Source organism: Anabrus simplex, chromosome 5 (genome assembly GCF_040414725.1).
Source record: "Anabrus simplex isolate iqAnaSimp1 chromosome 5, ASM4041472v1, whole genome shotgun sequence".
Taxonomy (NCBI): Eukaryota; Metazoa; Arthropoda; class Insecta; order Orthoptera; family Tettigoniidae; genus Anabrus; species Anabrus simplex.
Window position 1 is genome coordinate 79,108,303 of NC_090269.1, and position 27,751 is coordinate 79,136,053.

At 38.6% G+C, this 27,751-nt stretch overlaps 1 protein-coding gene across 8 annotated transcripts in view; it reads right to left on the bottom strand.

Moving 5' to 3' along the window:
• Glut1 (Glucose transporter 1) overlaps positions 1-27,751 on the bottom strand; it is a 250,614-nt gene that overhangs the window by 48,597 nt on the left and 174,266 nt on the right. For 3 of the 8 annotated variants that reach the window (XM_067146967.2, XM_067146964.2, XM_067146965.2), the window contains exon 11: positions 5,092-5,121. The exons of 3 other annotated variants lie outside the window; for them this stretch is intronic. In XM_067146967.2, the coding sequence (XP_067003068.1) occupies positions 5,092-5,121 (30 nt within the window). Of the gene's footprint in view, positions 1-769; positions 848-2,555; positions 3,478-5,091; positions 5,122-27,751 lie in introns of those variants that run through there. 2 more of the 8 variants (XM_067146972.2, XM_067146966.2) reach the window with 2 other exon arrangements.

Sequence of the window (27,751 nt, forward strand, 5' to 3'; positions counted from 1 at the left end):
TGTGGTGAAGCCTTAGAGTGAAAGTGTCATTTACATTATATTTCAATTAATATACTGAAAATTTGTGTATAAATTTCAATAATTGTAGTCTACTATTAAAATATCACTATTAATTTGAGCCATGTGCCTCTAATAGGAAGTAAAACTGAGATACATTCAATGCAAATATTTTCAACTTACTGAGGAGTTACATTGGCATGCATTCAACAATGCAGGACTTTTGGAGAGTGGAATGGAATTGAGGAATCAGTTTAAAGTATTCCTACTCCCTTCTTTAAATATAATGTTTTTGCTAAATATTTAAAATATCGAGGAAATAATATTCAGGAAGGAGTAAAATGTTTAGATACATTTCATACAGTGATAGCAGAAAAGATATGAATAGAAACAGTTTAATATATGAATCATCTGAACATATATCATTGCACACAGATTTTTTGTGGTTTACTGAAAAGGAATCTGTGTATTTACTATAATTAGCCACTTTATTTTATATTTCATTTTAAAAAATTTAGGTAGTGCAGGAGAATTTGTGCATTTTATTTTCATCTGAATGGTATTTTATTGTATAATTTTCTTTAAAAATGAATGTGTTCAGTGCTTAGACAGTGCGAAGCGATAGTGCCAAGTTGACATAGCTTCGGTAGAACGTAAAGTGAAAATAAATGAGAGATGGCAACAAGAACATGTACCTCCTGAGCATTTGACAGCCAGTTTAGTGCTTCTTGGTGCAGTGCAGCATTGTGCCTGTTACATTATATACGCATACCTGGAATTGTTGCATATGCAGAATGACGCCGTGGATTGTATTTACTCGTAATTGTTCTTCTCTCATACAGGCTCGGCACTGGATATAGAATAGTAAAAAGTTTAAAAATTTTCTCTGACTTATAACTATAGTGGCAAAATTTATACTAGAATCTTAGTTTTGATAGATTTAAAGAATTATCTGATTATAAACTACTTTTGCTATGTGAATAACTGATGGCGATATTTTTGTCATATGTTTGAGGATTGGAAATGAAGACATGCAAGGTAATGTTTGATGAGTGGTTACTTTGGAAAGTAATGGTAAAGTCTCTAACATTAAGATTCAAGACTGAGAATATGCAAACACCAATGAAAGAGTTATGATCAACTACATTACAACACTGGATATTGTATGATATGCACTAGTGGAGGATGGGAGGGGGGGGAGTAAGAAAGAAAGGAAAAAAAAAAACTTACATTAAATGAAAGCAAATAAAAAATACGGAATCAACTGAAAAACACAACAATAATGAAAATAAAAAAGATTTATTCAAAACTCATAAAAAAAGAATAATCATCATACACATAAATGCTTAGTTTCCATTGTCATAAAATAAATACTGAAGGACATATCCATAAAGTTAATTGTTGAGTCACCATAAGAATGGCATATTAACGAGGTTGTTTAAAATATGATTTCAAGAATAACAATGGAAGCTACAACAACTGGTTACATATTCTCATTTTCTTTTCATTTGCAGAGTTTACTGAAATCAATTTAGACATGCAGTATATTCCAAATTAAGGGCAAGTAAACACATTCTTAATCTTTCATGCTCAAAACTATTCTGCTAAATAAAATATTCTTCTCATAAGCATGGTTATTACTTAAGGGCACTCTACAATGAATAAAAACAAAATTACATAGATATCTTTTTTTAAATGTAACCTTCCACAATTCCCTACCATTTTCTTCAAACTGATAAGCAATTGAAACAGTACACATGAAATAACATGCATCTAGGATTGCATACTGGATAATCAAATGTCAGTTTATATTTATCAACCAAATGTTGAAACTAAAGTTAAAGAAATTTTCTTTTCACAAGACTTCTGATCTTGTAAGAGGAGTAATAACAGATTCTGAAAAAAGTATATTGTTTGATAGGAGTCACTGATGATACAAACATTTGTATCATGATGGCCAAATGGTAATGAAAACAAATTCAGGATATGAAAATCACATGCAAAATTTCCAAATGATCTCTGTAATGATATCCACTGAAGCTTTGGCATATTACATGCTCTCTATAATCAGAGCATATTCCCCCCCTTACCACTAATGCACACACAACAACAGCACAGCGCATAGCATCAAGGATGAGGGATTTTGTGCAGTTTTCAAAACTTAAGGAAGGTGCCAGATAAACTCAAAAACTGCAGAAGAACACAAGGAAATCTTTAAAAGAGAAAAACAAATTAACTAACTCATGCAAGGTGTTGTGGTGGTGTTTATAGATGGTAGTAAGAAAGATATGAACAGATATTTGTTTATTTAGTTTTATAAAAGTATGTCAACTTTTATGTTTTTAAAGATGAGAAAGAAGGTGTGTATTTGTGATTAATCAGTTCATCATAATATTTACAAAAATAAAATTAACAGAGAAATGTATGTTGTGGAGTAAATCAGACCTGTACGCTGGCACCCAAAATAAATCTGGAGACATCAAAAATAAAATCAGAGACAGAAAGAGAGAGTGAGAGAAAGAGAGAGAGAGACAGACAGAGGGGGGTTCGGTGCTTACATGAGTCAGGGTGTGGCTTTTCCTCGGCCACCATTATGGCTCCGCGGTCTGCTGGAGGCATGCGCTGCTCTAACGCATTCACACAGTTTAGCATGCTCCTGCAAAAGAGTCAGCATACCTGGTCTGGGTAAAGCTAGGCAATTAAATAGCCTCAGTGCTTTCAGAGAGGAAAAGGGAATTTTGTGGGCAAGTATAGCCCAGACCTCAGCCATTCACCAAGGAAAGAGAAAGAGAGAAAGAGATAGAGAAATTTAGTTTTATATATAAAGAGAAAAAGATTTGATGAGGAAAAATAATTTACCAAACTTCTCTTTCTAGAACATTTCAGGATTGTGACAATTTTAAAACAATGACTGATGATTACATTTCAATTTTTCACTGTTTCTTGATTTGAGTAACACTTAAAATAAAAATTCTTAGCTCCACTGTTGGTTTCATGCCAATACAAGTTCTACTTATTTCTTATATGTATAATTAAGGACCATTTTGAATACGAGCTTAATTTCATGAAACCACAGTGAGTATACTGTCTTTATAAGAAGTACATAAATTCTGCCCTTATGGAGTTCCTGTATAGTCACAGCTTGTTGCTTTGTGTATGTAATTGCATATTTTATTTTTAATTATTGAGCCATTATTAATAATCCTAAACTATTAAAATGAGCCATTATTAATAATCCTAAACTATTAAAAATGTTAATTATTGCTTTATTTTCATTTTTGTAAAAATAAATCTGAAACAAGCAATACTTCCAACACCTGCAACAAGCTATGGTTGAATTTACAAAATCATAGAAATTTCTTAATATTAAGTTTCTACTAATTGGTGGTAGAAGGTTTTAGGTAAGTGGCGCTCGTATTTAGTGGTGTATCTTCAGTACCAGTCATGACGGTCTCTTTGCTCTCAGTATTTTCCTCAGTCCTGAAATCGAACATACTTCAGTTAAGTCTCTGGCATTCCATGGTATTGTCTATATGATGAACATTTATCTTCTGGAGCTGCTGGAGCTAAAGATGACAAGCCTCAAAAAGCAGGTTCCCGATTCGTCTATAAAATCTGTCTGCAAATCCCACGTCGACTTAAGTAATGTGTTGGGACATGTCATCCCTTTAAATGCAGCTTAAGTATTTTTTTAGCGAAAGCAAATCGAAGGGGAAAAGGTTACCAGTTTAAGGTGCTGTGTCCATCGAGTATCAAGCTGTGCAGGTGGGCAGGTTGGCTGGCCAGGGGTCTGTCTCAGTGCAACGGTCAGCCGGTAGCTTTCCCCATGCATATGATTCTCAAGCAATTCTCGCAACAGAACGTGTATGTTGCATGTGAAATATGTGTATGCTAACAGATTTTACATCAAACCGGAATCCTGCCTCCAGGCAAGTAAAAACAAATGAACAATCAAAATAAGAACAGAAAATTGTACACTCAATGTTTTAAATCACTTGTGATCCACATCTGCAAAAACAGGATGGTGGAGCGAGACTGAAGAAATGATGCTGCCAACTTGTGTGCTTCGAATATAAGATCATTGTTATACAGATATTTTCTCAGCTGGATACAACACTTTCCAAATACATTCCACAATAAACTTCAATTAACTTGTAAAACAAATATTATCTACAATATGATGACCCCATATCTCATGCCAAGGAAAGGATTGGAACTCTAGGTATCACCGCTGTGCATCATATGAAGAGGGGTGCAAGTACATGGACTGACTGTGTTCTGCTTTCATTTCTAGATTACACTCCATTCAAAATTTTATTGGCAAAAAGGAAATATAATTTAAGTGTAGTTTTCTTTTATATTCGATGAGGCCATGATGTGTTATTTAAAAGGACGGATCTAGTACAGTATTACATTAATAATGTAATAATATTATACATTATTCATTAATACAAAGATTTAAGTAATAGTAAATCCATTATTTATTTTTGTGGGACAGGATTAATCTGATTTGAAGGTAATAAATGTGTTTGATAAGAGCAAAATGTGTTTAGGTTGTGTTAGAGATGTTCCTGTGCCAATATGGGTTTATTTCCAAAGACTTCCACCACAAACACAACTAAAACAATTATGGATTTTCAGAATATTAAAACATTATGTAATTAACACTTCACATGCAATAACTCAAAATTAAAATGAAGAGAAAATGTGCTAAGGAGTGGCAAAAATCTTCATTTAATTCAAAAGTGTCAACAGAACAGAAGGAAACTAATAGTATCGAGGTGCCTAATCTCTACTTGCTGCAATCATGACCAAGCTCAGCCAATGGCAATTTATTTAACCACTACACTTTTAAAAAAAATGTATGATTTAATAGTGATACTAAAATCAAAAATCAAAATCAGAATTATGTGTAAAGGGGGGAACCATTTGAGCATTATACCAGCCAGCAATTTCCATAGCAACCGGCATTTCTAAGGAGAGATAGAGATAAAAAAATTATATAGTTATTCATGCAAAGTGCCGGTTTGAATTTACTGTACGTACGTTCATGCTGCAAGTCAGTAAGGTGTTGAAGGCACAGCTGTTACTCACCCATACAACCTACTGTCCCGGAGACTTCCCCTTTGTTACCATGACAAGAAGAGAGAACCAAGTTAGCCATACATTTATACTAGCATATGATTTGCTAAATTACATATGCTGGAAAGAAGGAGTTAAGACAAAATGGATCTTCCTTCATGAAAAATAGTGACAAGGCATGAGAGTGCTGAACATGCCAAACTTATGAATACCGGTACATTTTAGATAACTCCTGGTTTTAAGGAATTAATACGAGATTTGGTTTGAAATGATTTGTGCAATTTGCACCAACAAAGATCAAACAGGATAGTAGAATATTTCATTCTTCCTCTCTGACGTTAATTTGGAACACATTCAGAATTTATATATATATATTTGCTTTTATTTTCACAAGTTGTCTTCCCTTAGAACTCTCTCAAAGCACATTAGATCACCTGTTTCAGTTCCAGACAAAGTCAGTGCTAATTTTTACATCACTTTACTGAAAACAATACATGTATAGGAACAAAGTGGTGATTAAATGAAAAGATGGTTGAAATTTTCTCTGGTGAGAAAGAGGAAGAAAAAAACTGAATTCATACTCTGAGTCAAAAATCACTCTCAAGTCCTCAAAAATTAACATGAAGTGACACAAATTTAGAGCTACAGGAAGAAACCGGAAGAATAACATAGTGGAAGCAGAGCTTTAAACAAATGTGCATATGTTTTTCGTTGTGACTATTCACATGGTGCAAGGTCTAAAGGAAGCTACCAGCATATTACACAATTTATCTTAGAAAGAACGAAACTACAGTGCTATGTGCCACATTTTCTTGCTTTATTTAAAGCCTCATTCTGAACAATTTGGCAATTGTTTTAAATGCTATCTTGAATCCTGTTTAGCAACACTTTGTTGAATTTAACTTACAGTTTCACATTGATAATGTGATGAAATATACTAATGATGATTCAGTATCTTTGCCACGGCAATGTCAGAGTCAAAAACATAACAGATATAAGTATCATCATCATTATCATCACAGCCATCTCAACTAAGGACTTTTCTACATATCCTATTCACATAATCATGAAAAAATAATCTTAATTATTCATAACATGATAAATTTGTTCTTGAATGTTGATGTCCATTAAATAGTAATGACATTGTACTAAATTAAATTGACTTCAGGGATCAATTATTTACCTCTACTTTAAAATTATGATCAACCTCTGCAACTTTTATTTTGCCCAGAAAGCACTACAAGTGTAATAGAAGTCTATTTATTTATCTAAAATCAGTGCACAAGCGAACTTCCTTCACAGTTTTGTGCTCGCGATACAGTGGCAATTAAATTGACAGTAGCAGCAACTGGACGATCATTTGCATAACCTTGCTATTCTTAGCTGCATGGAATGCTGATAAGTAGAATATTTGGAAAACACAGCATGTCATTAGTGAAGTGTATTGCTTTTGATTGATGTCATGTAGCCTCCAGAGATGCATGGTATAAGGCCTGAGGTGCTGATGCTGGGCATTTCGTCCTGCGGGCACACAGCTCTGTAAGCGGCTGGGCAGGCAAACGATGAGCTTATACTATTCAGCCACAGTGATGATGTGGTTTCGTCACAGTCACACTTGATCACTTCAGCGATACAGAGTTTAAAATGGAGGCAGAAAATAATGAAAGAAAGAGGGCAGAAATCCATGCCATTTTCAATTTACATTGTAAGAAATATGTATTTTGACCGATACAATAAAATTTAGGCCAACAACCTCAAATATTTTTATACTGTACATAATGAATTACAGTTTTCAATATTATATTTTAAGAGGTGCTTTAGAAACATTTCTAATATAATACGAAGTTAAGGGGGGTAAGCTGTGACTTGTGACTGCTTGGGTTTAAATTATCTGATAAACTCACCAACAATGCAATCATGCTTACCAGAAATAACATCACTTAGGTTATTTATTTGAAAGCATACTGTACGTCTATTTGGTAGATGCATTTACATTGTTGTTGTTTTACTTCAATCTCTGATAGTATATATATCTATGTTCTCACTCTTCAATATGAAGTATGCATGTTAAGCTGCCTGCATTTACGTTCGGTGAACCCGGCTGCACTGGGCTAGCTTCAACGGGCGCCTAGCTGAGCACCTCTGCTGTAGGCCTTTTTATTTGATGCACATGGGCAACCTGCACATCTGGATGGCTGATGATGATGATGATGATGATGATGATGATGATGATGATGATGATGTAGGGAGACTGTGAAAGTCAGTGTCAGCACATAGCTTACTCCTCTTGCATAATACCACAGGGTTTACTCAAGGCTTAACATCCTCATCCACCGATGAATCACTGTCAACAGCATCATAAGCCTTCACTCCACATGATCACTGCTGAGAGGTTAAGAATTGAAACCAAGCTTTTCGCACGTAATCTAGTGATTATAAGTTGTATTTCACCACCTCTCCTACTCTGCTGGCCCCATTCTGATGGTGAATTTTTTCCAGCAATGGGACTCAAACCAGCTAACCATGGTGTCAGACCTTAAAGACTTCAAGCCTTAATGATCATGGTCACCAAACAGGCTTAGTATGTTGGTGTGTTAGTAATAAGAGTGTTTGTCTGGTAGTTGCAATGTGATATGGTGTGCTATCTGACAAAGTTCAATGTTACTGGAGATGTACATGGTGCCCTGAGAACTTATAACTGAGCAAAAATGGACAACATGTCCAATACAGTGTTGTGAAACTCCAGTGAATCAATACAAACATCAACACAATAGACCCCTGAGTCTTTGTGGACAGCATTAAAGGCCATAGTAAGAAATATCCACTCGTACATGTACAAGTATACAGCTGTTGGTGCAAAAGGTTTGTACTCTACCTTCAACACAGAGGAAAGCTCTTCCAGTATCTACTGTAACTGTGGTGAGTTGTAAATAATAATAATAATAATAATAATAAAAATAAAAATAAAAATAATAACAATAACAATAACAATAATCCCTCGGGGGAGCCTGAAACCCCTAGAGGGCGCGTCCCCAGGTGGCGGATAGGGGGCTCACAGAAATGTGGGCTGGTTCAAATACCACGGAAAGGAACCCGCGGACCAACAGGCAGCCCAATTCCTGGGGGTTGATAATACTGGGACACCCTCTCCCCAGGGGTCATAAATATGAAGGGCCCAATCCAGGGTTATGGGTGAAGACCTCAATGGCGTCTGCGGCAGAGAAGGTGGACTTCGGTATGGCGGAGAGGGCAGAAGGGGCAACCCTGTACTCAGGGGATTAAAACGAGTACAATATACACTGACTGACAGAGCAAATGCAACACCAAGGAGTGGTCAGAACTTTATGCCAATTGCAGGGTAGACTGACGTCACTGAGGTATGCTCATGATGTGAAATGCGCCGCTGTGCTGCGCACGTAGCGAACGATAAATGGGACACGGCGTTGGCGAATGGCCCACTTCGTACCGTGATTTCTCAGCCGACAGTCATTGTAGAATGTGTTGTCGTGTGCCACAGGACACGTGTATAGCTAAGAATGCCAGGCCGCCGTCAACGGAGGCATTTCCAGCAGACAGACGACTTTACGAGGGGTATGGTGATCGGGCTGAGAAGGGCAGGTCAAATCGCAGCCGATACCCATAGGGATGTGTCCACGGTGCAGCGCCTGTGGCGAAGATGGTTGGCGCAGGGACATGTGGCACGTGCGAGGGGTCCAGGCGCAGCCCGAGTGACGTCAGCACGCGAGGATCGGCGCATCCGCCGCCAAGCGGTGGCAGCCCCGCACGCCACGTCAACCGCCATTCTTCAGCATGTGCAAGACACCCTGGCTGTTCCAATATCGATCAGAACAATTTCCCGTCGATTGGTTGAAGGAGGCCTGCACTCCCGGCGTCCGCTCAGAAGACTACCATTGACTCCACAGCATAGACGTGCACGCCTGGCATGGTGCCGGGCTAGAGCGACTTGGATGAGGGAATGGCGGAACGTCGTGTTCTCCGATGAGTCACGCTTCTGTTCTGTCAGTGATAGTCACCGCAGACGAGTGTGGCGTCGGCGTGGAGAAAGGTCAAATCCGGCAGTAACTGTGGAGCGCCCTACCGCTAGACAACGCGGCATCATGGTTTGGGGCGCTATTGCGAATGATTCCACGTCACCTCTAGTGCGTATTCAAGGCACGTTAAATGCCCACCGCTACGTGCTGCATGTGCTGCGGCCGGTGGCACTCCCGTACCTTCAGGGGCTGCCCAATGCTCTGTTTCAGCAGGATATTGCCCGCCCACACACTGCTCGCATCTCCCAACAGGCTCTACGAGGTGTACAGATGCTTCCGTGGCCAGCGTACTCTCCGGATCTCTCACCAATCGAACACGTGTGGGATCTCATTGGACGCCGTTTGCAAACTCTGCCCCAGCCTCGTACGGACGACCAACTGTGGCAAATGGTTGACAGAGAATGGAGAACCATCCCTCAGGACACCATCCGCACTCTTATTGACTCTGTACCTCGACGCGTTTCTGCGTGCATCGCCGCTCGCGGTGGTCCTACATCCTACTGAGTCGATGCCGTGCGCATTGTGTAACCTGCATATCGGTTTGAAATAAACATCAATTATTCGTCCGTGCCGTCTCTGTTTTTTCCCCAACTTTCATCCCTTTCGAACCACTCCTTCTTGGTGTTGCATTTGCTCTGTCAGTCAGTGTAAATCCAGAAGAAGGTCAACAGCTTCAACAGTGGATGAGGAATATAATTCCCAACGGCGAAGAAGGTGGAAGAACTATCTTTGAAACACACGCAGCGTCTGTTCTCCAGGTTAGGGGCGGCTGCAAAAGGCGTCTGTTCTCCAGTTTAGGGGCAGCCTAAAATAAACTCTGGGGCTTACAACTTCAGTTTTAACACTGAGGTATGGGCTGTACCCATCCTCTCAATTATTTTCAACTTAAGGCATGATGGAAACACTTTCGGTAAAGATTACTCCAGGGGGCAGCCGGAAACGGAAATCCCCCATCGCCATGAGCGATGCAATCAGGCCGTCGGATTCTGGAGAGCCTGAAACATCATGTGGGGAAGAGTCGGAGCTTCCCAGAACCTCATCACAGAAGGTACGACCCAAGCAAAAACACCTGCTTGGAACGTTGAATATCAATACCCTCCTAAAAACGGGAAAACTGAAGCAGCTAATCAAAGTTATGGAAGAACGGAACATTTGCATAATGGCATTACAAGAAACCAGATACCTTGATGAAAACCCAATGGATTCAGAAAGTTACAGAATCTACAAAGGAAAACCTGCTATAAAGAACAACTCCAACGTAACGATTCTTGGAACAGCCTTTGTAGTCAAAAAGAACATAATTGAATCCGTAATTGATTTCGCTTCACTATCAGAGAGGATCTCACTCCTCTCTTTCAAGTCGGGAAATAAGGTGTATATGATTATCAATGCGCACGCACCAATAAATGAAGATAACAAGAAAAACCCAGAAAAGGTGGAAGATTTCTGGGAAATGCTCGAAGATGCAACTTCAAAAATCCCTCCACATCACACAAAGATCTTGCTTGGTGACTTCAATGCTCAGGTGGGCAGGGAAAAAAAGCACAGGAAAATTGTAGGAGACTACCCGGCACATAAACGAACAAATAGGAATAGCGAAAGACTCATTGCCTTCTGTAGACAATTCAGCCTCAAATTAATGTCCACATACTTCAAAGCACTCCCAAAGAAGAAGAAAATATGGGTTTCCCCTAATGCAATGCTGGGGGAATTTCAGATAGACCATGTGGCAATAATAGCCAGAAATCGAAAAGAAATTCTTAATGTAAAAGTAAGAAAAAGTGCCAACATTGATTCAGACCATTACCTCTCGGAAATCAAAACAAGATTCCTACCGAACAGAATCAAGCCAAAAGCTAACAAGAAACCCAGAATCAATACAGAAATACTAAAGCAGAACAAAGAAAAGTACATCAAGAATCTGTCAAACCTGGACATGAATAACTGGGAAGAAATGAAAGTATCCTTGATCAAAGCATCTGAAGGTTTGGGGAACCCTCCACAAAAATGTAAGCACAGGTGGAGGACTGAAAAATGTGATGAAGCACTTGAAAAAAGATTAAAATCCTGGAAGAGGTGGAATTCCAACAAGACAGAGGAAAAGTGGGAAGAGTTCAGAAATCAAAGGAAGGAATCAGCCAAAATCATACGAGGTGAAAAGAGAAAATATGACAGAGATAGGGTGGAAAAGGCAGAAGAAGAATTTAGAAAGAACAACACCAGAAATTTTTACAGAATATTCAAAGAGGAACTACAAGGTAATCAACCACCAAGTCTCTGCTTCCAGCGAACAGACGGCAGCATTGCTACCAATAACAAAGAAAACTGCCAACTCCTAGCAGACTATTTCAAAGAGCTGCTAAACTGTGAAGAACCTCTGGACAGACTAGAGACCCAGCAACCAATCCATGAGAACCCAGATTCTAAACCTCCAAATCTAGATGAAATCAAACAGGTAATCAAAGAGCTTAAGGATAACAAAGCGCCAGGTGAAGATGGCGTAGTGGCAGAAATGTGGAAGATTGGAGGAGAAATCACAGCGGAAGCAATTCGTCGCTGTATAGAAGATATATGGAAAACTGGGAAGATCCCTGCAGACTGGAAATGTGCGCTTATACATCCGCTTCACAAGAAAGGTAACCGAACAGACCCGAACAACTACAGAGGGATCTCTTTATTGTCCATTGCTTATAAGATATTCTCTAAAGTTCTACTAAACAGAGTTCAGGAACAGACTGACCACCTCATTGGAGAATACCAAGCTGGTTTCTGAAAAGGAAGGTCGTGCGCAGAACAAATTTTCAACCTCAAAAGTACACTGCGAATAAGAGCAATAAGGAGTCAGAACACCGTAGTCATCTTTATCGATTTCACAAAAGCATATGACCCAATTGACAGACAAACCTTATTTAAAGTCCTAGAGGAGTTTGGAATTGACAAGAAAACTAGAGTACTCATTAAACAAACCCTGACGGATACCATCTCGAAAGTCAAGTTCCTCGGAGATATATCTGATCCGTTCGAAATCAAGACAGGGGTCAGACAAGGAGATGGACTGTCCCCAATCCTCTTCAACCTAGATTTGGAGAAAATAATGAAAACTTGGGAAGAAGCTCTGAAATAGGAAGGGATAAGAGGAATACACCTTGTAAGAGAAGGCCAGATCTTGGAAATTAAATGTCTAGCTTTTGCCGATGACCTCGCCGTCTTAGTTAAAAATCGAGAAGATGCTTTAAAGATGATAGAGAAACTGCACAAAATCGCCGGAAAAGCAGGTCTTAAAGTTTCTTATGGAAAGACGGAGTATATAAAGTATAGGCACCGAAATGAGAAGTACATGGAGATAAAGTATGGAAAGATTAAAAGGGCAGAGAAGTTCAGATACCTGGGATAATGGATCCAACCCAATGGGCTAGACAAAGAGGCTATCAAAGGAAGAATCAGAAAATTAGAATTGGCCTACAAACTAACCCAGAGTATGTACAACAAACGGGCAATATCCTACATGGTCAAAATCCGACAATATCATTCAGTAATCAAACCAGAAGGATTGTATGCCTCAGAGCGTCTTATTTTGAATAAAAAAGGGGAGCTACAAGAACTGGAAAAGAAAGAAAGGAAGATCCTAAGGAAGATTCTGGGACCCCAGAAAACTACTGATGGAACCTGGAAAAAAAGAAAAAACAAGGATTTTTATAAACATACGGAAAAGATCTCAGACACAATGAGGAAGCGAAGGTTGAACTTCTACGGACAACTAGTAAGAATGGATGAAAGCAGACTGACCAAAAAGATCTTTAAGTACATTGTAGGATTGAAGGCCACCACTAAGTGGGTAGAAGAGGTCAAAAGAGATGCAGAAGAAGTTGGAATTACACTAGAGGTGATCAACAAAAGGAAAGAGTTTAGAAACATAATCAACAAAATCAAATTTTTTGAGGACAAACCACCTAAAAAGAAGCCCAACCGGATAATCTCTGAGGAGGAAAGAAAAATACAAAGCGAGAGAATGAAAAGGTTCTGGGAAGAGAAGAGAAGAAAGGCCAACAAGCCTTAAGTTCTATGCGGTCCACAGTTGGCCAAATTCGGAATAATAATAATAATAATAATAATAATAATAATAATAATAATAATAAGAATAAGAATAAGAATAGAGTATTTTAATTGTTATTTCATACATAATTACTGATTCTCAACATTACTGTCATTCAGAAAGTATACAAGGTTCTTAGTTACAACACGGTATGTTTTGAAGTGGGGGTGAAGTGCATGATGGACTGGGTGCTTCCCTTATGCATTGTAAATTTGCTTTTAGTATCTGAAGTGCAGACACCAACAAGATTTCATTGTATTTCCTAATTTAAGCAACTGGGGAAATTTCCAATTTTATATTTCTTCATCTTCTTCTTCTTCTTCCTCCTCCTAGCATTTTCTTGCTGGTACAGGGTTCACTGTTCTGGGCATTGTGTGGTCTTAAGTCCAGAGTTTTCATATCAGCATTCACTGTGTCATGCCAGCGCTGCTTTGGACGTTTGCGTGGTCGTTGCCCATTAATTTCAAAGGGTGGGTGACATTGGCAACTGTTCCAGGTGCAGCATGCAGGGCATGACCATACCCTAGAGAGGTTTTTCTGTGCCTAATGTAGTGATTATTTGAAATTGAAAGACGGGAATTTTATGTCATGTATTTGTTATTTTTTGTGTGTGAATTTTGGAATTAGTGCATGTTGACATGGCTTCAAGATTGTTTGGTTGTCATGAAAAATTTAAGTAAGATGTAATAATTATGAAACATACTACAGTACACGCGCTAGATCGGAATGGGGTGCTTCCAGGAGTTTCCGGTTTCATCATATTGCATTAGTTTCAAAATTTCTCGATGCTACTCGGTGTTCTTTATCAGCACTTTGTGCTGGGCCCTCATTGGATAAAATAACAGTAGTTGTGATTGACGGACGAAGGAAAATACGGACGCCATTGGTTGTTTTACGATTTCCTAATTTCCGGAGAGGAGCGCGTGGCTAACGCCAAGCTCTGCTGAGCCGTCTTTGAGTTGGGAACATTGAAGCGAGAGGTTGCCTTCCCCAGGTGACTGGTCTTCTTGGCCTGTCCAACAGGTAAACACTTAGTTTTTCATCTTTCTGGTAGTCGTCTTCAAATGTAGTGTTCTGTTTAATTTCTTTTGCCGGAGCTTACCGGTTTTTCCTTCAGTTGCCAAATATTTCTTAAAATGACTTAGCCTTCTGGCAAGTCATATCATATTTGTGTTAAGAGACAGTTCCCGTTACTTGTGTCTTGTAAATTAGATATTCAATGTCTCTCGATGTAATCGAGAAGTGTAACTTTCCCCTTGGGGCTGTCTCATTTATTCTGAGTCATCTTGGAGTATTCTCAGTTAGGACGGACATCCTTTCTCAGAAGTGTTTTTGAGGGGGCTGCCTCCTGAAGGTGCTCTGCACCAAGATTATCTTTTTAAAGGTTAACCAACATGATGGCTAAGGAAGGATGGGTGGAATGCGGCTAGGAACCATATCCAGTCAGTGAAAGGTACTGGCAATGCTGAAGGAGCGAAATCAATTGCGATTCCAATTCAATAAGTTTACTTAACAATTTAGGCGGTATTAAAGCGCAAGTAATCAACAAATAACACCTTTAAAAATTGAAAATAGCTTCCAAAAATAATTACAAATTTACCCAGAGGGTACCATTTCAGTTACGCAACCTTAGGTCGGAACGTTTCACACAATGTTCCACTGTTCATGGCAAAACATTTAAATCACAGAATACTGTTGGAAAGGAAAACGAAAGTAACATTATACAGTCATAAGGATGTACATGTAAGAAAGGAGAACAACATTTAAGATATTTATCCTAGCGCAGGGCACCTTTAGGAGGCAGTTCCCTCAAAAACACTTATGAGAAAGGATGCCCGTCCTAAATGTGAATACTCTAAGATGACGCAGAATAACATTATACAGTCATAAGGATATGCATTAAGAAAGAAAATATAACCTTTAAAAAGATAATCTTGGTGCAGAGCACCTTCAGGAGGCAGCGCCCTCAAAAACACTTCTGAGAAAGGGTGCCCGTCCTAACTGAGAATACTCCAAGATGACTCAGAATAAATGAGACAGCCCCAAGGGGAAAGTTACACTTTACGATTACATCGAGAGACGTTGAATATCTAATTTACAAGACACAAGTAACTGGAACTGTCTCTTAACACAAATATGATATGACTTGCCGGAAGGCTAAATCATTTTAAGAAAAATTTGGCGACTGAAGGAAAAACCGATAAGCTCTGGCAAAAGAAATTAAATGGAACACTACATTTGAAGATAACTACCAGAAAGATGAAAAACAACTAAGTGCTTACCTGTTGGAAGGGTCAAGAAGACCCGTCACCTGGAGAAGGCAACCTCTCTCTTCAGTGTTCCCAATTCAAAGACGGCTCAGCAGAGCTTGGCGTTAGCCACGCGCTCCTCTCCGGAATTAGGAAAACGTAAAGCAACCAATGAGCGTCTGTATTTTCCTTCGTCCGCCAATCACAACTACTGTTATTTTATCCAATGAGGACCCAGCACAAAGTGCTGATAAAGAACACCAAGTAGCATCGAGAAATTTCAAAACTAATGCAATATGATGAAATCCGGAAACTCCTGGAAGCATCCCATCCCGATCTAGCGCGTGTACTACAGTATGTTTCATAATTATTACATCTTACTTCAATTTTTCACGACAACCAAACAATCTTGAAGCCATGTCAAGATAAACTAATTCCAAAATTCACACATAAAAAAAAACAATAAATACATGACATAAAATTCCCCAGTCTTTCAATTTCAAATAATCACTACACCTAAGTTATGGGTGCAATGCCCATTTTCTGGTGGACTGTGTCGTTTTTGACATGATGCAGGAGTGTGATGCCAATTGACCAACAGAGCATGAGCATTTCCAGGGTGTGTAATTGGCGCTCTGCAGCTTTGTCAGTTGGTCGACATTCAACACCATATAAAGCAACAGGACGTACTACAATGCGGTATATAGTGGACTTCAGATATAGTGGCATCCTCCTGTCACAGAGTACCTGCCTGTGACTTCCCTCCATTTCATTCATGCTGCCTTTATCCTACTTTGCACTTCATCACATATCCCACCATCAGTCTGTAAGCGAGATCCTAGATACCTGAAGCTTACGGCCTTCGTTAAGGTCTCTCCATCAACATGAAGTGAGCCGTTGCTTGGAATGGTTTCCAGGTATTCAGTCTAAGACCATATTGTGAGAGATGGCTGTTCCAATCTTCAACTTGACACTACAATTCCACTTCTGGTGGTATGAGCAAGTGCAATATCATCTGTATATAACAGAGTCCAAGGGACACTCCTCTGCATGTCCCGTGTAAGTGTGTCCATGATGAGAGCAAAGAGCAGTGAGGACAATTGCGGAGCCTTGGTGTACACCAACTTTCACTGGGAAGCTCTCCGAGATACTGACAGCGCAAAGTACACGACTTGTAGTGTTCGTGTAAAGCATCTAGATTCAGTTGATTTCTGGTACACCATGGTCATGAAGTGCATACCAGATCACACGATGTGGAAGACAGTCGAAAGCCTTTTCAAGATCGAGGAAGGCAATATGCAGTGGCCGTTGTTTCTCTCTATGCTTTTCAATGATCATTCTGGCAGCAAGGATAGCACTGGTTATTCCAGCACCCTTGACGAACCCGCACTGGTTGGTACTAATGCTGACAATATCACATAGTTATATATATAAAATCCTTTATTCAGGAAACTGACTCAGTTGGTTTCCTGTAAGACACAGTATTGTGAGACTTATTTTCTTAATGAGTATAAATGGTTCTTTAAAAGATGCATAGACCCAGACACAGTCATCTTGGCAATCATGGCTAGGTAGCTTTCCTTAAGGGCAAATCTCTTCCACAACTCAGCCATCATCATCCCCAGTACGGTACCTCATGCACCCAATAACAATCCATAAACGGTGATGGAGTTTATGTGGTATTTCTTCATGATTTAACTGGATACTGGAATGTAAATTGCCTGTTTTTCGGAGTACACATTGTGTGGCTGTTATTCTTCTGGTTCTAGACGTATTGTAGGGTCCAGTATTACAGAATGATCTCTGTGGTTATTGGTGGCTAGAATATCTACTCTTCACGTGCTACTATTTTCAGCTAAGTAGTTCACTTCTTCATATACTTCCCACCCATCATCTCGAAAGGCTTTTGCAATAAGGCTGTGAATTCTGTGATGGTGAGTATTCCTAAGCAATGAGCCGAATGGACAGTACCTGAGAACGTGTACCAAAGTTTCAATCTCACTGCAGCCATACCTGCAATGGTGGTTCTCCTGGCTTCTGCCATACAAGCTTCTTACTGGAGCCACATATGCCATCGTTTTGATGATTTCAGTCCACTCTGATGTTGAAAGGCCTATCTTTTCTGCGAACAATTTACTTCCTTGAGAGTGTTATGCAAAGAGGGCAATTCCTTTACTTGTTTTAGGAAGGGAGCACCATTTTTTAAATTTGTCATTTCTTACGCAGAGAAACATGTATCGGCGAACTTGGTCTTCTCCAAAGTTCATGAACCAAGATTGCTTGAGTGTGTTGTCTCACGAACCATGTTTTCGTAGCAAACATGGAATTCTATCGAGTTGGACAACTTGGTTCATGGAGTGGCCAGCGATGAATCATGTTCGCGTGTGTATATTGGGCGGTGTGAACAGGGTCTTCCTGTCCACTGTACAAACCGTTCTGACCAGCTGAGCTGATATGAGACCAAGCACTGGCAGCAAGCAGTTGATTCGATTCCTGGTGGGGTCGGGAATTTTAACCATAATTGGTTAATTTCACTGACAAGGGGGCTGGGTGTATGTGTTGTCTTCATCATCATTTCATCATCATGATGCGCAGGTCGCCTACGGGAGTCAGATCAAAATACCTGCATCTGGCGAGCCGAACTTGTCCTCGGACACTGCCGGCACTAAAAGCCACATGCCATTTCCATTACAACTACAGTAGATGGGATGGCAGACACTGTGACCTTCATGCATCCTAGCTTCTTGACAAATTTTATAGAGACTTTGAGAGGCTTTCTTTGTCTTCAGAAAGTGAAGTAAAGTGAATATAGACAGACATATAATCAGGAATAGGCATTACTGGTGCTACTCAGAATGATGCAAGAGAAGATGCCTCAGGCAGATTCAGTGTGTTTAACTGCGAGAGTTACTTTGTTGAAACAAAATTTTCATAGAGAAGTGAGAAACGTCAGTAAGTCTTAAAATGAAATGGGTTCGTTGCAAAAAATTGCGTGTGTACCAAAACTGTGGTACTTCAGGCTCATTTTTTTTTTTCTTTTTACTTGTTTAACACATCGAAGGTTTCTGACGATGGAGGAATGGGAAAGGGCTACGATTGGGGAGGTAACGCCTGTGGCTTTAATTAAGGTACAACCCCAGCATTTGACGGGTGTGAAAATGGAAAACCATGGAAAACCATCTTCAGGGCTGCCAACGGTGGGACTCAAACCCACTACTTCTTGAATGCAAGCTCACAGTTGTGCGACCCTCTTTCTGCCCTCTCTCATTTCTCACTGACCAAGAGGAAATATGAAAGTCGAAATTCAACACTGATGTTCCAGTTACAAGTTACACTTAATACTATGTATACTATACATTATACTATGTACGTGAAAATAGGAAGAAACAACCCATCTTGTCAAACACAATAACAGCAGCCACAACTTTCGAAACATACATTTCTACGACAAATGTGAGACCGAGTACTAAGTGCATGATGAAAGTGGGTGTAGCGAAACAGAAGTGAATTTTTTTCATGAACCAAATTTGCCAAACCATTTTCCTATGCGTATAGGGCACTTTAGCCTTTCCCTGCTAGCTTTGCTATTTGTTTTTGTTTGTTTTTCCCAAGGTAACGTTCAAATTACGGAAACAATCTGCTTTCTCTTCCTCAGTATTTCTCTTACAGAGTGCATATACATTATTAGATTTTTCCAGAATATTTACCATGTTAATATGTTGAATAAATGCTTCCCATTGGGCCATAACTTTTTTCTTACAAAATAAATGAGATGATAGTCATAGTTAAGGATGAATTTAGGCCCCTAACCACAATTCGTCCAGTGCAATTTATAGTGAATGTTGTCATTTAAACATAGAAATGCATACTTTTAAGGGTGAGATGTAGATAAAGCTCCTTGTATTGACTAGCCAAGAAATCTCTACTTCTTCCTTTTGACCGTGCTTGAACTCTGATTTAGTTCCTTTCAGTTGATCAAATTTTCACATTTTGTGCCAGGAAGTGTACATGATGCTCCAAGAAGTAGTAAGCCTTCAGTGATTTATAACTGGATTCCACATTTTTATTTGCTATTAGTAATGAAATATGTACATAAATATGCAACAAAACCCCTCAAAACATGTACCGGTACCAAATATCTCATATAAAAATTTTTAAAAAATGTTTAAAAATGCTTTTACTGAGCGTATATGGTTAAAAAAATTGGTATTTTAACTATTTATAATGAAAATTGTTTATGTCACATATTGTGGTGCAAAAGTGAAGGTGTGAAGCACAGTGTGTTGTAACATACTTTTTCAATATTCTCAGGAGTAAAATTCCTTTGGTGATCGGAAAGTATATCCTTTGGAACCGAATCCAGGCTTTGGCTTGCAATCTAGTGATTAGAGATTGTATACCACCACCTCTCCTACTCTGCTGGCCAACATTCTGATGGTAAAAGTGATTGTTCAACATTGCAGAGGTCAATGATGCACACTTCAGTACGCAAATGTGTCTGGGAGCTTTGTCTTTTGGAAATTTTTGCGACTCTCCATTGAGGATCAATGCAAAAATAAACTGGTGTAACCTGAATTTCTCTCAAGAACTGACTGAAATGTTTTTTCATGATATTTTTTATTTGCATATTGACCCTGCGAACAGCATTCAATTTACAACTTATGAATTTCATAGTTCGTTCTGTACCAACATTAAAAAATTCAAAAATTAATTCTTAAAGAATTTATTAAGAAAGTTCCATCTATTCAATACTTAATACGTACTATTTAATTAAATAGTCATGCCTAAACTAGAACAGTTTTGGCCTTCTTGAGACAATCTTCAGCTAGATTCAAATTTTTTAATCACATGGCAGTGACATGTTAGAAACAGGATATAGATATTAAAACAATGTTTTTTACAAGTTAAAATAGAATAATGTGTCTGTTGATTAGAAATATGTGGAAAAGAGCTAGAGATAATATTAAGATCTCCCATTAGAGTGTTAAGGAAAGATATGAAAATGGATGGAGACCCACCAGACTGGCTGTTGGTGACAAGGGTTTGTTAAAACTTTCCCCGAGAGCAGTGGTGTGGCTTAATTTTCAGCTAAACTTGCCCCTTGATACTGTGGACCTTTAACCATTTTACTGTTTCTGCCTCTGGTTACTTTTCTTGTGAGTAACCCGGAGACAAAGAAAATTTTCAGGTTCACCAGTCTCAAGTTAAGCTCGCTTAATGGACTTTTCTGCTTTTCTTTTTCCTTGGTACCTACTGAGGTATTTTTCTTGGGAACTATTTGTGTATATTTTTTACCTGGTTTTCCTTTATGTATAAATTTATGTCTTGTAAAATTATTTTGACTCATTGAAATATGAGTATGGTTATATGCTTTGGTATTATTCTTTCTTCTTGTCCGCTTCACCCTCTTCGGGGTGCGATAGATCTATCAATGGTTAGGGAGTCACAGTAGCGGCTCGCTCTAAAGGGCAGAGGGGCACATGCCCCTCCAGCTAAGTAACTGTTAATGCAGGGTTTTATAAATCCTGGCAATTTCAATGCTGATACATTCAGTTTGATATTAGGTGCCGCATGCAGCTAGTGCGTCAACGTTTTCATCAGACACGCAGTTTGCTTCCTCCGGCGTGCTTTTCGCTGGCCGGTCATGCTGGCCCTGTGCCCTTAGCTGTTGACTCTTTATTAGGTAATTTTCGTTCACGCATGCGTGGAACTAACTATTTTTTAACATGCACTGAATGGGAGATTGGGTCATTGCCGAAGCCAGCCCGCTACGATTCCGAAACTATGCGAAGGCTTATCGCGCCGAGCAGAACATCTCTTTCAAATTAGTGTTCCAGTCTGTCATCTGCGGTCTGATAAACGTGCTCTACTGGCTAATGAAATTAGTCAGTATCCTATCTCGTAATATTTAGTGTGGTGTCGTTCAAAATAAATCTGTCGTTTGTCTTGTGCGAATATATAGGATCGCTATGAAGAGTCGCTTAAGGTATATCACACAGGTATGATTCACCTGTAGGCTACGTACAATGAATTCTGTGAATAATATTTTAAACAGACCTTTTTCTCAACTGTCCCTAACTGAAAAGACGGAGATAAAGACACTCTGTCGACCAACACCCCATTTACAACTAGAACAAGTCTGACAATATAAAGGGCGTGAATATCGACGAAGATTCCTGCCAGGGCTGTATACAGAATACGTGTGGTTGTGTGGCTGCGATTCAAGGAATGTGTTTTTCTGTTTTCCCTGCATGTTATTCAGACATGACCTGACGTGGACGAAAACCAGAGTAACAGATCTCAGACACCTGAAAGAAAAATTAAAAAGCACGAAAGTTCCTCCCAACATATAAATTCATGCATGGAATTAGCTGTGCTAGGGAAAGTTAATACTGTGACTCAACTGGATTCTGCTTATCACCAAACCATTAACAAACACAATGATCAGGTTAGGAAAAATAGGCACATATTACGCAGGATTATTCAGTGCATAAAATTCTATGGCGTATTTGAAGTGGCACTCGTGGCCATGATGAGACAGAAAATTCTCTAAATCCTGGAATTTTCAAACGTCTCATTCATTTTACAGCTGAAATAGATGTTGCTATGAAATAACACTTTGCCAAAGCTTCTGTATTTAAAGGTGCGTCAAAGACCATTCAGAACAAACTTCTCAACCGTATGTTGAATGTGTGTAGGGAACAAATTTATTCAGAAAATGGGGAATCCCAATTCGTTGCAATATAAGCAGATGAAACAAGATATGTTTCAAACAAATGGCAATTGGTACTTGTTTTTCGATATGCATTAGAGGGTCACATCCATGGAAGATTCTGGGGGTTTATGAATCCAATCAACAGGACAGCAGACGGATTGAGTCAATGTCTGTTAGAACAAATTAATCCCATATTAAGGGATACACCACATAAACTTATTTGTCAGAGAACGTAAATTTGTGAAAAGGTAGTGGCCCTCCACCAGTTCCTCTCAGGAGCCGCTGCTGGCGAGTCGTGTTTTCCTGTCCTCCCAGTACTTTTTCATTCTTTCAGATCTTGCCTTCCTCTCTTCTTCAGAAATTCTGTATAGTCGTTTGGGCTTCATCCTGTCCTGAAACCTCTTTATTTTATCTTTGGTTATTTTCTTTGCAGATCCATCTACAAGCATCTCTTCTGTAATTTGGAATTCTCGTAGGTCCTTCTCAGTTTCCTTAAACCAGTTCAGCTTGCTTTTCATATTACGGAAATAGTCGAAGATTCTTTTAGTTATCCTTTTTGGATCCATTCTTAGGATTTAGCCATAGAAGTCAATTCTCCTTTTCCTTATTGTGTCTGAAATCCTTTCTGATTTCGTATACAGGGTTTCATTGCTGATGTGTGAAAGTTCGTTATTGTGGAATTTGGGGCCTAGAATTTTTCGTAGTATTTTTCTTTCCTTTATCTCCAACTTTTCCATTGGACCATGTGTAGTTATAGATAAGTTTCTGCAGCATAAATGGCTTCAGGCTTGACTACTGTATTATAATGTCAGATCTTGGAATTTCACGAGAGGGATTTTTTGTTATAGGTGTCTTTCGTAAGGTGGAAGGCTGTTTCTATTTTGGTTCGTCGAGATTCCATTGCTTTCTTCTCAAGACCATTCCAACTGATCCATTCACCAAGGTATTTGAAATCTGTGATGATCTCTATTTTTTGTTCCCCCACTTCCAAATATTTTGGAGGATTCTTAATGTTGGTTATTATTTTGGTCTTTCCAAAGGCAATTTTGAGACCTATCTTCTCTGCTTGCTTCAGCAGTTCGAAGGACTGTTCCTTGTCTTCCTCCCATGTCTCAGCTAGTTAAGGCCATGTCGTCTGCGAAAGCTAAACATTTGATCTTGATACCCTTGTTTACTGATCCCAATCGATTTCCACCACTAGTTGTCTTATACCATTCTCTGACTACCTTCTCCAAGGCACAACTGAACAGTATGGCCCCGTCACTCTGTCGGACACCAGTTTTGATCTCAAAAGGAGCCGACAATTCTCCCATGAATTTTACTTTGGAAAATGTATTAGTGAGAGTTTCCCTGATGAGGTTTGTTGTTTTGTTGTCTAGACCGAATTCTTTGAGTACAGAAAGGAGACTTTCCCGGTCTAGTGAGTCATACGCCTTTCGGAAGTCAATAAAGGTGATGTATGTTTTTGCCCTAGATTTTTGGAATGCTATGAGATTTTTAAGCTTCAGGATTTGTTCCGGACAGGATCTCCCCTTTCTGAATCCCGCTTGATGTTCACGCAATTGATGATCTAACTGTGGTTCTGTCCTATTAAGTAAGGCCATTGAGAATATCTTATATGTAATATCCAAAATTGATATGTCTCTATAGTTGTTGGGGTTCATTTTATCCCCCTTCTTGTGGATTGGGTGGATGAGCGCCATCTTCCGTTCTTCTGGAATTCTTTCTTTGAACCAGATTTCTTCAAAAACTTTTTGTAGGGATTCTAATGCTTCCTTGTTGGCATTCTTCCAAAGTTCGACTGTGATCTGGTTTTCTCCCAATGCTTTGATGTTTTTAAGGCTCGGAATGATCTTTTCTAGTTCCTCGAAAGTTGTCATTTTTTCTACTGGCGTTTCACAGTCGAGGAGATTTTCAAAGTAGTCGGTTAGTATCCTGCAGATATCAGTGTTGTTATGTGCTATATTTCCATTCTTGTCCCATAACTGTCGAGTCTGTGGCTTGTTCTTTGTTGTTCTCTGTTTAAAGATTTTGTAGAAACTTCTTATCTTGTTTTTGGTAAAGTCGTCATCTATTTGAATAAGCATCTGGTTTTTGTAAGCCTTTTTAATTGTCTTGAATTTTTTATTGACCATCTTTCTGATATTCATGAAATATTGTCTATTGCTTTCCATTTGTTAAGACTGCCATTTGTGCCATGCTTCCTTCCTTTGTTTCAATAGATCGTCACATTCTTCCGACCACCAAGCATGTTTTTTAACTTTTGTTATAGGGGCAAATTTTTCGGCTTTTGATAATAAGTTTTGTTTTATTTGATCCCAATTTTATTTGTGTATATCCTTTGTCGCAAGATGGTATTCTTTTGAATTTAAAATTTTCTCCGGGTCATATCGTTTGCTTGTGTGTTTAAGGACCTTGTCTCTCCTTTTGGGGATGATTTTGATCTTTATCTTTTTGGTATTATTATTATTATTATTATTATTATTATTATTATTATTATTATTATTATTATTATTATTATTATTACTTTTATTATTATTATTTAACTCTACAATATGTTCTTCTGCCGAAGGTCTGGAGGAGGTATATGACTCAAAATTGGTAACCAGAAGGTGGATGTTGTTCTTTTAATTCCACTGATAATTCACATTGTGCTGTTTAACAATTAAATTGAAATAACAAATAACGTGGTTCAACCTATTCAATACAAGTAAATAAGTAATGTAGTGTTACATTCTTATTTAATTATAAGCAGAAGCAGTACCAGTTTCGACCACCAATCTGGGTTATCATCAAGTGAATAAAAATACAAAAAATAGGAAAACAAGTTAAAGGATGAGTCTTTCACAAAAACAGTTGAAGAAGCAATGTAAGATAATGGGGATTAGCACTGCAAGATTTTAAATCATAAAATCTAGAAGAAGAAGGTCAGTCACTTATATGAAGCAAGGCGCAATCTTCTGAAGAGTAGCACAACACACGCAATGTTCGGCACTGTGCCTCAAAATGTTTACGAGAAGAGGTGAACAGTTAGGCAAACCAGCCTGCATATACTATCAGGTGTGGAGTCACAACACAATTTAATATATATGAAGTCCCAAAATTGTGTAGAAGTCGAAGACAAGTTTTAGAAACACTTGTGTAGTAACCAGTTATCACCTGAAAGGTCATGTAATGTTGAACATACCAGTAAATGAACGTAACTGGTTTATTCCATTCTACACATAACCCACCATCCACAATACTAAGATATTTACAATAATTGAGATCTCAGTACAAAGAGGTTACATAACACAACAGATGTTTCTATGACTAAATATTCTGGCTATACTGGCTTTTCCTACTCAAGGAAAATAATTAATTAGCTGCAATTTCAGTGTAATGAAATGTGCACAATGTTGTCCCACCGCAATATGTATGGCGTTTAAGTGTTTGATCAGCACAGATAACTCCATATGAACGTTTTTTGAAACACGCTTGTGTCTCTGATGATCATATGTATTTAAGGCCAGGTTATTTCTAGTCTGGTTAACAACATCAACAACAACAACAACAACAACAACAATAATAATAATAATAATAATAATAATAATAATAATAATATGCCAATTGGAAAATAACCTCAACAGTTATTTAAAATTAAATTGCATTATAATGGTGGAAAAAATGGTGATGATAAGAAGTGATATTTTTATATCACATGGCAGTTTGTGTAAAGAAAAGACTAATCTACGGAGCACATTTTTTTGCGTGTGAAGAACTTTTGGAGCTGTAATGTAATTACCGCAATAGCTCACAGCACCAAACCCTCAACCCATTTGAATACTAATTATGGTCAGTCTCGCATAAATACGAATATCTCATGTAATGCAGCGTTTCCAAACTGCTAAAACATCAGGGTTGCATACATGCGTTGCAATGCTTTAGTGGTCAGTGACTATCGTAAGTTCTCAGTGCTTTTACTCTATAGTCTTACTGCTATTTCTCTTCACAATCTGTGCACAAGGGTAAAGGGGTGTAGGAAACCAGGGACACAACTGACACCATATGAAAAGTGCATGATCACACACAACTCAGCAATGAATGGAAAGTTGAAACAGCACTCCCTCCTCCTCCTTTAAATGAACGAGGCATAGGGTCAAGTCTTGTAGTATGGTTTGTCCTGTAAATGGCCAGAAAGTAAGTTTCAAATTTGCTGACCCCCCTAGCTGATGACTGAAGTGGTAGAGGGCTGTAAAATCACCACCATATTTATTTTATGTGTGTTGAGTTGTGTGTTAGCAATCTCTGCCAGTTTTGGGTATTTTTATAATTAAATATTTCACAGTTCATGTTGAAAAGCAAGCCTGACAATGCCATTTTTTCTTTTAGAGTGTGGAGATCACTACCATGATTATATTACAACAGAAACCGAATGAGTGGATGGATGGTTTGGGCCACGTAGCCATTATCTTGCATTTGTGAGATAGTGGATTGGAACCTCACTGTTGGCAGCCCTGAAGATGGTTTTCTGTGGTTTCCCAATTTCATCTTAAGACCAAGGTTGCTTCCTTCCCACTCTTATGCCTTACCTAACCCATTGCCGCCATAAGACCAATCTGTATCGGTGTAACTTAAAGCAAATTGAAAAAATAAATTAAAATAGCCCTGGCGAATGTGTTTCTGTTTGTTACATTGATGCTACCAACTATGAAGTAGTTTATAAATTATTTGAAAGCCTGTCATCTTGTGATATGGCCAGTTGCATGGCTGTTTTACAAGACTCATTTGAATTTGCACTGACCAGTAAATATGGTTACATTTTACGCGCAGGTTAAAATTTTATAAAATAGTATAAAAAAAGTTTTCAGTATTCCTCTACTGTCGCTCTTTTTCCATAGGCTTACAAAGACATAGTTTGTGACAGGACTGAAATGCCAAAACTACTGATTACTGGAGTAATCATCCCGTAATTCAAACCTCTTTCTCTAGGAAGTTACTGAGCAGGGATCGATTCTTTCAAATTCTAAATATGCTGCACGTAAACAATAATGACACTCTTATATCCAGAAATAAGCCTGGTCATGATCCATTGCATAAAATACGCCCATTTTATGATATTTTAGTTGCAAAATGCCAAACTTCATTCTACCCAGAACGTAACTTGACAATTGATGAAGGCCTGTGTCCATTTCGAGGCAGAATTTAGCTTCGCGTGTATATGAAAAACAAACTGCATAAATACGGGATCAAATTTTACATGGTTTCTGACGCCAAATCCGGTTATGTAGTAAATATAAAAATGTACTCGGGAAGGGCCGGAACCAAGGACAATTCCATCACAACATTGGTTCGTGAACTTCGCAGCAATTTATGAGGGGAAGGTCATGTCATCTATATGGACAGATTTTACACAAGCCCGGCGTTATTTTATGAGCTATGGAAGGAAAAAACCCTTGCGGTGGATACCGTAATGAAAAATAGAAGGAAGCTTCCAAAAGATCTCATGAATTTCCCGCTGAAGTAAAGAGAATTTTCATTCCGTAGAAGTGATCACTTGTTTTGTTTGAAGTGGAGGGATACG